Source organism: Rhinoraja longicauda, chromosome 28 (genome assembly GCF_053455715.1).
Source record: "Rhinoraja longicauda isolate Sanriku21f chromosome 28, sRhiLon1.1, whole genome shotgun sequence".
Taxonomy (NCBI): domain Eukaryota; kingdom Metazoa; phylum Chordata; class Chondrichthyes; order Rajiformes; family Arhynchobatidae; genus Rhinoraja; species Rhinoraja longicauda.
In genome coordinates, this window is record NC_135980.1 from 10,739,855 (window position 1) to 10,750,506 (window position 10,652).

The window sequence follows — 10,652 nt, forward strand, 5'->3', positions numbered from 1 at the left end:
GGTGTGAACGGGCGATCGATGGTTGACATGGCCTTGGTGGGCCGAAGGGCCCGTTTCAATGCTGTGTTCCTAAACTAAACCGATATTCTGTAGGACGTATCGTGACTGGTTGTGTTGTGACCTGGTACGGCAGTTCCAATGTACAGGAAGACAGGAGGCTGCAGAGAGTGGTGGACCCTGTCAGGCACAGCCCTGCCCTCCATTGAAAGCATCTGGATGGGGCGCTGCCTCAGGAAGGCCCCATCGATCATTATGGATATCCACCATCCGGCCATGCTCTCTTCTCACTTCTACTGTTGGGCAGGAGGTTCAGGAACAGTTACTTTCCCACAACTTCCCACTAGATTCTTGAACCAACCTACCAGAATCAACTTCAAGCTCCTCCTATTCACATACAAAGTCCTAAACGCCCCCCCCCCCCCATATCAAAAATCTTCTAACCCACCACTCTATCTCCAGGTCCCTCAGGTCAGCCGACTTGGGGCTACTGACGGTCCCACGGTCTCGGCTTAAGCTCAGGGGTGACCGCGCTTTTGCGGTTGCAGCTCCTAGACTGTGGAACAGCATCCCTCTCCCCATCAGAACTGCCCCCTCCATCGACTCCTTTAAGTCCAGGCTCAAAACCTATTTCTACTCCCTAGCGTTTGAGGCCCTCTGAAGGGGCGCTGTGAACTGTTTATGTATGTGCTGTTATGTTTGTGTGCCATTGTATGTTCGTTCTTAGTACCTGAACTGATGTACACTTTGGTCAATGTGGGTTGTTTTTAAATGTGCTATACAAATAAAATTGACTTGACTTGACTTGCACCATGGGATTTGTTTTCTAACTGTGTTTTGCACTCACGTCGTTTTTTACAGTCTCTGTTATCACAGTCTTGTAGAATTTATGTGTAATTTACCCATAATTTATGTTTTTGTCTGAACCAATCTGCCTGGGTTGCTGCTGCAAGCAAGATACTCACTGTACTTATGCAGCTGACATTAAACTGTATTTGAATGTATTAATCACTTCATGTAAATGTAAAGCTTGACAGAAAGGTTCATATAATCTCGCAATAAAAATATAATACAATAATATAAAAATCAAAATATTAGCTTTATTGGTTTACAGAACTTTAAAACAAGCATAGATTTCAAAATGGGATTAAGCTTTAAAGTTCCAGTTGCAGCCACAGGGCTGCAATTCAATCTGAAATGTCAATGATAAGAGGGGTGACGTACTCTGAGTGCCTCATTCCCAGTGAAAATGCCGGGACATTGGGGTTAGTGATGGTCACCTTCTCCGGGCTGTGTGCTCCAGGTCCTGGCGTCTGAGTACAGTAGGTGGGCAAGTCGTGTCGACCCAGCATTGTGTACACTGGCTGTTTGCGGAGGTAAATATTGGGGTCAGTGCGGTTGTACCTGCCAGGGCCGGGGGTTTTGGACAGATCTTCTCTCCTTGTTCTCCCAGTAACCGAAAAACAAGCACTGGAGGGCTTGGTAGGAACCTTTGGTCCCATCAGGGATGGAAGCGTGTAGCTATTTGGAGCAGGCACTGTGTCCAGCTTGCGGTATCTGGTTCGGGATCCCATTGTGTAAGCTGGCGACCTGTGTTCATTGAGGTGGGGCGTGCACTCCGGATTATATGCTCCTGGTCCAGGTGTTCCTGGTATCTGGGAAAGATCTAAATAATCCAAAAACAAATTCTAGTTGAACAGGGAATAAGACTATAGAAGCTGGGGCTGTTTCTCAGATTGAAATATTTCTGTTATCTTTGTTTCATTTTTGTGTCCTCCATTTTTCTCGCTGTTTCTTCTTAAGAGAGGCAGTGGAGGCCAATTCACTGGATGTGTTCAAGGGAGAGTTAGATATAGCTCTTAGGGCTAACGGAATCAAGGGATATCGGGAACGGGGTATCGATTTTGGATGATCAGCCAAGATCATGTTGAATGGTGGTGCAGGCTCGAAGGGCCGAATGGCCTACTCCTGCACCTATTTTCTATGTTTCTATGGAACAGGGGCTCTGACTGCCTTGGCCCTCTAAATGCTGACCATTTGTGATGCATAGGATAAGAAAGATGATGAAAAGTGGTCTTTATAAAGTCTAAAGACGTAGAGATACAGCGCGGAAACAGGCCCTTCGGCCCACCGAGTCCGTGCCGACCAGCGATCACTACCACCACTCTCTTCCTGACCTCCTCCCCTTGATGTCCATGTTCCAACCACGTTGATGGAAGCTCTTGAAATGTGCGAGTGGATGTTCTGCTAGGAATGTTGGTGGGGCGGAAGCCTTGTTATTATATCAGAGACTATCACAGAGGTTAGGAGGCGCTCATGAGCAATACATGCAGCATGTACGAACCTCACATCAAGCAGCCTAAAGGACGGTCAAAGGCACTTCCATCGCGGCTTATAGTCACTTCACTAATTGACATCCTTGGGATGTTTGAAGGATTGTGCTCTGTTCAACTCTCGGCTCCTCAATTAATAATTCCACCAATACTGCACAACTCATGTGTTTTACCAAAGTACAGGCAACCAACAAAGTTTCTGCTGCATTTATATTGGAGTCATGAGAGTTGAGAGAGCTGCTGGCGACCACGGACATGAGGAGTGGGCCTGTAGGAGAGGGTATTGTCTCCAGCGTCTTCGAGGTCAGTTGCAGGAGGTGCCGGCCCCCCCACCCCCTCCCACGACACAGAGGCAGTTGGGTGAGGAGAGGTACGTCGGATCGCGGGCCTGCAGCAGCCTGGGACTTACCTGGGCTTTCCTGAGCTTACCTGGTCTTACCTGGGCTTACCTGAACCAGGGGTGCTCCAGTACTTCCAGCATTAGTACTGGACCTCAGACTTTTTCTCTGTCTTTGTAAACGGCGGCAAAATAAGGCCATTGTGCATTACTGGGTTGTGCAAAAGAATTTCACTGTGCTGTGCACACTTGACAATAAAGAACCATTGAATTTGTGGTGGAGTAGCACAGACAGTAAAGCTGCTGCCTCATATCGCCAGAGACCCCGGTTCAATCCTGACCTCGGGTGCTGTCTGTGAGGAGTTTACGCTGTGACTGCGTGGGTTTCCTCCGGGTGCCACTTTACTCACCGCGGGTCTTCACTCGGGCTGCCATGGAGTGGGATGGAGTTCCGTTCCTGCCGAATCGAGTGATCTTTGGATCAACGTAGTACCGGGGTCCGGGGCTGCAGCTGTTGTAATACACTGACAAGAGAAAGTGCGGCGTCATTTAAAGGCTTCTTGTTCACTTACCCTCGTCCCAGTCCCATTTACTTAGATTCACCGAAAGATACAGCAGGGAAACAGGCCCTTCGGCCCACCGAGTCCATGCTGACCATCAACCAACTACTAACACTGCTCCTGCGTTAATCACGTTTTTCATTCTCCACACATTCTCATCAGATTCTACCCCACTGGGGCCAATTTACAGAGACCAATGAACCTGCAAACCTGCACACCTTTGGGATGTGGGAGGAAACCCAAGCAACTGGGGGAAATCCATGTGGTTGCAGGGAGAACGTGCAAACTCCTCACAAATGGCAGGCGAGATCAGGATCGAACCCAAATCTCTGGCTCTGTGTACATAGACTGAGCTAATTTTGACACCAGCATTAGGATCTGCTTTCAAATGATGCAGCTTCATGGATATAAACCTGGAAACTCTATGCATATCACAGTATAACTCATGTTCATAAGTCATAGGAGCATAATTAGGCCATTCGGCCCATCGAGTCTACCCCAACATTCAATCGTGACTCATTTATCTTTCCTTCTCAACTCCAGTCTCCTGCCTTCTCCCTAAACCTTTGACACTCTTACTAATCAAGAACTTGTCAATCTAAAATATCCAATGACTTGGCTTCCACTGCCGTCCGTGTCAATAAATTCCACAGATTCACCACCCTCTGAGGAAAGAAATTTCTCCTCATCTTTCTAAAGGAACACCCTTTTATTCTGTGCCCTCTGGTCCCAGACTCTCCGACTAGTGGAAACGTCCATATCCACTCTATTCAGGCAAGTGGATATTTTTAAAGCTGTGCTTGATAGGTTCTTGATTAGTGAAGGCATCAAAGGTTGTGGGGAGAAGGCAGGGGAATGGGGTTGAGAGGAAAAAATAGATCAACCATGATCGAATGGTGGAGCAGACAGATTCAGCAAATGGCCTAGTTCTGCTCCTGTCTCCTATGATCTTACGATTGCAGTGAGCATGTGTTTTCCCATTGAGCACCAATCATTTGTCCAGCTGTAGGAAGTACTGTCTGGGAAATATACACATCTCTGTGTCTAAAACACCCTTCAAACTACAGTAAAAATTAATGCCAAGCATTTACATTAATTTACAGGGTAAATATTTTTCTAAAGACTGAAATGCCTTATAAGAAAGGACATAATCTATTGTTACACACACAACCAGCCCGACTGAATATGTTAGATTCATTTAACAACTTATTTTTAGATATGGTCAATAGAACACAGTAAGAGTTCCACTGCTTCTGTCTGTTCTGTGCTTTGTAACTGCAATCAGTTTAGTTTAGTTAGAGATACAGCGCGGCAAACAGGTCCTTCAGCCCATCGAGTCCATGCCGACCAACGATCACACCCGTACACTAGTCCTGTGTTATCTCACTTTCACATCCTACACGCAAGGGGCATTTTACAGAAGCCAATTAACCTACAAACCTGCACATCTTTGGAATGTTGGAGGAAACCGGAGCATCCGGAGAAAACCCACGTGGTCACAGGGAGAACGTGCAAACTCCTTACAGGCTGCACCCATAGTCAGGATTGAACCCTGGTCTCAGGGGCCTTAAGGCAGAAGCTCTACAGCTGTGCTACTGTGCCTACCCTTTTCATTGCAATATCAGGAGATGTTTCCAGCAACCATTAGCTGCCAGATAACAAATAAATAAACTAGAGGCAAAACAAAACCACTAATCAAAAATTATAACTAGCAGTAGAGATTGTTTGTTAATCATTTTGGCATGCAATAACAGAGTATTTATGCATTCCTCTTTGCAGCATATTGTTGACTGCGTTAAAAACTCTATGTCACACTTCCCTTATTTTTTTTTTGTGCAATGATTACTTACATGCTCCACTGTGTTTTCTCCCAAAGGTGTAGGCTGGATTCATGTGCTTGGTAAGATCGTGGCCCATAAACCCAATGGTGGGTGGCAATCGGTATCTCCCTGGTCCAGGCCCTTTAGTCACAGAATAAATACTCTCTTGAAGACAATTGCAGAAAAGACACCTCTTGAATGAAAGACAGTACATCAAACGGTGCTCCTTGTCACCTGCCATAAAGCAGGGACCTTTACGATGTACCCTGTATAGTCTACCCTTGATCGACTGTGGGAAACAAGGGGTGGGTTGGTGGAAGGTGAGCGGAGGTCAAAAAACAGAAGGAAGAGGGAATTGCAAGGTTTTAGTAGAGTTGCTGCCTTATAGCGGTAGAGACCAGGGTTCGATCCTGTCTATGGGTGCTGTCTGTACGGAGTTTGTACGTTCTCCCCATGACCTGCAAGGGTTTTTCCCGGGATCTACAGTTTCTTCCCACACTCCAAAAACGTACAGGTTTGTAGGTTAATTGGCTTGGTCTAATTGTAAATTGTCCCTGGTGTGTGTGTAGGATAATGTTAATGTGCGGGGATCGCTGGTCGGTGCGGACTCAGTGGGCTGAAGGGCCTGTTTCCGTGCTGTACCTTTAAAAAAAACTATTTGTCAATCGGTGTATACGTGCACAGTAAATAGTTCAGATGAAATTGTCTAGTCATTTTTGTTTCTATACTGTCTTGACTTGGGGAATAGTGTGGACTAGTGGATGGATCACAGGATGGTTCACATTGGACAGCTTCGCCCAGTGAGCATGGATTAACCCAGGCTGGGTTTAGATTTGTCATTGTCTCGTACACCGATGCATTGTGAAAAACTCTATCGCTGCACCACTGTGCTGTCCCATGTCAAAATGACGGATGACCTACTCCTGCTCCTAAATTCTATCCTTCTGCGTCTTACTACTGTTAAACACGGTGACTCTATGATCCCTTATGTCCTTAGAAAATTCTTGAATGCCTGTAGTGTTTCCATGGTACAAAATTTCACCATTTCACCCTCTGGTTGAAAGACGTCCTCCCTATACTCCCCCCAAACCTGACCACAAGAGGAAAGAATCTTAAAGCAGATCAGTACATGGATAGGATAGGTTTAGAGGTATATGGGCCTAACGCAGGCAGGTGGGACTAGTGTAGATAAGGCATATGTTGGTCAGCATGGGCAAGTTGGGCCGAAGGGCCTTTCCATGCTATTGACTCTATGACCAAAAAAAAAGGTCAGCACAGATGTATTGGCCTGAGTGTCCTGTTTCTGTGCTGTATGACTCGATAACTTTCTGATCTAATGCAGTGATACCATAGGGCAAAGAGTGAGACGGCATCCATGGCATAATGGAGGCAAACATTACCTGTAGGAGTGACATTGACTGAGAAATGCAGAGAGCACTGCCACCCATCAAACTCCTGATACGAATCTCACACTGGCTCAGATCTTCTCATTAATGACCTACCTGTGAGTTCCTACACTGTGGATTGATTCGCTGCCTCATGCGACTTGTGTTAAGGCAGGATCAGTGTGTCTTCAGTTTTATTTTTTAAATGTGACAGTGTATAAACTTGGCAGACACTCGTGCTCACTTTAATTATTAGCCTTCATTGGTTTCAAAGCCTGACACTGGGTGTGTGCCAGATCATGCCTGGGCTGCCTGAAGTAATTTGTTGATAAATATATAACCTGGATTCAGCAATGCTGCACTACAGGAGGTCTCTCATAGATGTGACAGGACAAGACTTTTATCCCCAGGAGCCAAAAAGTCCTTGGTGGAAACAAGAAAACAGTCAGTCGATTGATAATTAATGGTGAGTTACATTTATAATTTTCAGAGGGAAAGGTCTTACTTTAGTTTCCACACTGATGCAGCAGTTGTGCATATTACCAATGCAGCAGTTATAGAGAATACATTTCCAGAGATGCGTGTGTAGGGAGGAACTGCTGGTTTAAATCGATGATAGACACAGAAAGCAGGAGTAACAGCAGATCAGTTAGCATCCATGGAGGAAAGGAATAGGTGACGTTTCGGGTCGAGAGCCTTCTTCAGACTCCAGAGATGGTTGCGCATTAATTTAGGTTTGATGCAAACTGAGATTGGAGCAACACTCTGCCCAGAGATGTTCATCCTACACAGGGAGCAGTGGGGCTTTGAACATTTTTCACTATTCAAACAATACTCTATTCGCAAAGATCCCTTAGAAGTTTATGAGAAGGAAGTAATGCGAACCATTTGATACTTTCTCAGTTAAATGTGTTCTCTGACTAACAAATGGCACCAGGGCATCTAATGCACTTTTTTAGTTTAGTTTAGAGATACAGGGCGGAAACAGGACCTTCGGCCTACCTAGTCCACGCCAACCAGTGATCCCCGCACACTAGCCCTATCCTACACACTAGGATTCACAATTTTTACCAAAGCTAATTAACCTACAAATCTGTAGGTCTTTGGAGTGTGGGAAGAATCCAGAGCACCCGGGGAAAGCCCACACAGTCACGAGGAGAACGTACAAACTCCGTACAGACAGCACCCCTAGTCAGGATAGAACCCGGGTCTCTGGCGCTGCAAGGTAGCAACTCTACTGCTGCAGCACCTCAGGATGTTGCTTTCTCCTTTCTGAAAATCTGTACACGTGATGAATGCATGTCGATGCAGATGCAACCTGTTGATAGATTTCCTGAGTCACTTTGATCAAGTCAGATGAACTTGTGTCATTGGTGTTCCATTTTCTTCTTAAAGCGATGATGCTACTTGACTCATTTCAGGGGAATCTTCTGCACATCCTTTCACTGCCTCACTTGCTGGAATTAAATGATTTACATCTACGTTTCTGATCTTATCTCCTATTTTCACAAGCTGTCTCTGTATCAGATTCACATCAGACTCCCACTCTGAATGGCAGATGTTCAGCTGGTTTTAGCACACAGAATCTGTCCTGTTCTTTGAGTGACTTTATTGAATTATAAATATGTACAAAACACAAGTACTGAGTAACTCAGCAAGTCAGGCAGAATGTGGGAGGGGAATGAATAGGCAACATTTCGGGTAGGAATCTTCTTCAGACTGATTCTATATAAAGAAGCTTCTGACTGAACCACAGCCCCTCAAATCTCCCATCAAGTTGAATCTTGTTCTGACTCTTGTATGCAGTATAAACTCAGTCAGAGTATTACCTTCTGGAACGTGGTTTCGTTTTTGAGTTTAGTAGCAGGCTTGCTAATCGATATCTCATTGTTGAATGAGAGGCCAAAGGTTTAAAGTGAGGGGGGAAAGATTTAATGAGAACCTGAGAGGTAACTTTGTTTACACAGAGGGTGGTGGGTGTATGGAATGAGCTGCCAGAGGAGGTAATTTATGCAGGTGCTAATGCAATGTTTAAGAAACATTTAGACAGGCACTTGGATAGGAAAGGTTTTGAGGGATATGGGCTAAACGTGGGCAGGTGGGACTCGTGTAGATGGGGCATGTTGGTGAGTGTGGACAAGTTGGATGAAAAGGCCTGTTTCCAAGCTGCATGACTCTATGACTCTCTAACATTAAGTATCTTGCAACACTTATTTCTTCAGTATTTATCTAACAATTCTTGTTGATCTTTCGGGTCACCACTGGATCTGGGGCAATCTGGGAAATAAATATGCGCATGATATCATTTTGTGCTATCGAGTCAGAGAGCAGAGAATTAAGACTTTGGACCTCTGCCAACCAGCAAATATTCAGCTGTACTAATCCCGTAATAATGGAGGCTTTGGAAAGGATACAGAGGAGGTTTACCAGAATGTTTCCTGGATTAGGGGGGTTATTAGCTACAGGGAGAGGTTAAATAAACTTGGATTGGGTTCTCTGGAATGCTGGTGGTTGTGGGAAGATCTGATAGAAGTATATAAAATTACGAGAGGCATAGATAGGGTAGACAGTCAGAACCTTTTTGTGGTTCATTTTATAGGGATACATCAGAAGGTCTATTCTTCAATCCCAGTCCCAGTTCCTCATTCTTTCCTTACGGCCCTACAAAACTTTATAGAGTATATCAAGTATTTCTCATTTTCTCTGTCAATTTAGTTAAGTTTAGAGATCCAACGTGGAAACAGGCACTTCGACCCACTGAATCTGCGCCGACCAGCAATCCCCTCACGCTTACTCTATCCTACGCACAGCAGGGACCATTTGCAATTATACCAAGCCAATTAACCTACAAACCTGTACCTCTTTGGAGTGTGGGTGGAAACCGGAGATCCCGAAGAAAACCCACGCAGGTCACAGGGAGAATATACAAACTCCGTACCGACGGCACCCACAGTCAGGATCGAACCCGGGTCTCTGATGCTGTAGGGCAACAACTCTACTACTGCGCCACTGTGCTGCCTCTTTTGGAGGTTACCCCCGAGACTATTTCCACCACCCTTGCAGGCATTCAGACAGGAATAGGCCCTTCAACCCACAATTAATTGTATTCCAGATCAAGACAGATCACAGTGTAAATAAAAGTCTAGTCATCTTGACACCCTAATTCACTTCCAGCCAATTTAAATTTATACTCTCTGACCTTCTTCTTGCCATTTCACATAGAGAGATGAAAGAGTTAAAAAATATATATATTATGCATTAACCATAAACTACAAACAGCTAACAATGGCCTGTTCCCTTTGTCATCATTACTTTTATGCATATCTTTCATTCATTGTTCTTTATCTCTCCACATCACCGTCTATATCTCTCGTTTCCCTTATCCCCAACCAGTCTCGACCCGAAACATCACCCATTCCTTCTCTCCAGAGAGGCTGCCTGAGTTATTCCAGCTCTTTGTGTCCAACTATAATTCCAATCTGCTGTAGCCTTTTCCAGTCGATGCTGAAATGTAGTGACAAAATGTTGGAGTAATTCAATGGGTCAGGCAGCATCTCTGGAGAAAAATATCTCTGGGGACTCTGAGTCTGAGGAAGGGTTCCAACCCGAAACATCACCTATTCCTTCTCTCCAGAGATGCCTGAACTGTTGAGTTACTCCAGCATTTTGTGTCTATCTTTGTGTCGGTACAAGCCAGCATCTGCAGTTCCTTCCTCCACACTTGCAAATGTACTTTACGTATTTGTGTTGAGTTTATTGCATGCACCGTCCCTGCTTCATTCTAGTCACAGTTTAATGTTGTTATTAAAACTTCATGACCAAAAGCAAAAGTTTATCAGGAAAGAGGGTTACCTCGCTCCCGAGCTGCAATTGGGGCATAAGCCTTCTCGGTGTTGTTGTCCATTCTCCTGGGCCAGAACCGTCCTCAGAATTTGCCGATGCTCGGGTCGATGAGGCCAAGTGCACGCTGAAATGCAATCCTGTCGGAGGGAGCAATGATACAAGGGTTGCTGTCTTTAACAACCACCATGTTGCCATGGAAGCAGTTGCGTTAGCTCATCCAGGCATTCAGTTACAATCTATTTCTCGTGAGACGGACACTATTCTACCGGACGACACTGACTTTTCTATTCAATGCGGTGAGCACAGTCGACAGATGCACAATGCGGAGTCTACTTATGTTACTGCACTAGTCATTCAGATCAATTGCCCTCATGCCG

At 45.2% G+C, this 10,652-nt stretch overlaps 1 protein-coding gene across 1 annotated transcript; it reads right to left on the reverse strand.

Moving 5' to 3' along the window:
* Nucleotides 1-1,184: 1,184 nt before the first annotated feature.
* Nucleotides 1,185-10,336, reverse strand: LOC144607191 (ciliary microtubule associated protein 1A-like). The gene is made up of 4 exons (XM_078423868.1): nucleotides 10,285-10,336; nucleotides 5,078-5,188; nucleotides 3,078-3,191; nucleotides 1,185-1,663 (listed from the first exon to the last, which is right to left on the reverse strand). The coding sequence occupies exons 1-4, from the start codon at nucleotides 10,334-10,336 to the stop codon at nucleotides 1,185-1,187; spliced, it is 756 nt and encodes a 251-aa protein (XP_078279994.1).
* Between the last annotated feature and the right edge of the window lie 316 nt (nucleotides 10,337-10,652).

Bases quoted from the DNA above. Each gene is read 5' to 3' on its own strand.
- LOC144607191 (XM_078423868.1), bottom strand. From the start codon at position 10,336: ATGGACAACAACACCGAGAAGGCTTATGCCCCAATTGCAGCTCGGGAG. The intron at 3,192-5,077 runs GTAAGTAATCAT...TTCTCTTGTCAG, and splicing joins GAGAAAACACAGTGGAGCAT to TGTATTACAACAGCTGCAGC. The intron at 1,664-3,077 runs GTGAGTAAAGTG...TGGATTATTTAG, and splicing joins AGCCCGAGTGAAGACCCGCG to ATCTTTCCCAGATACCAGGA.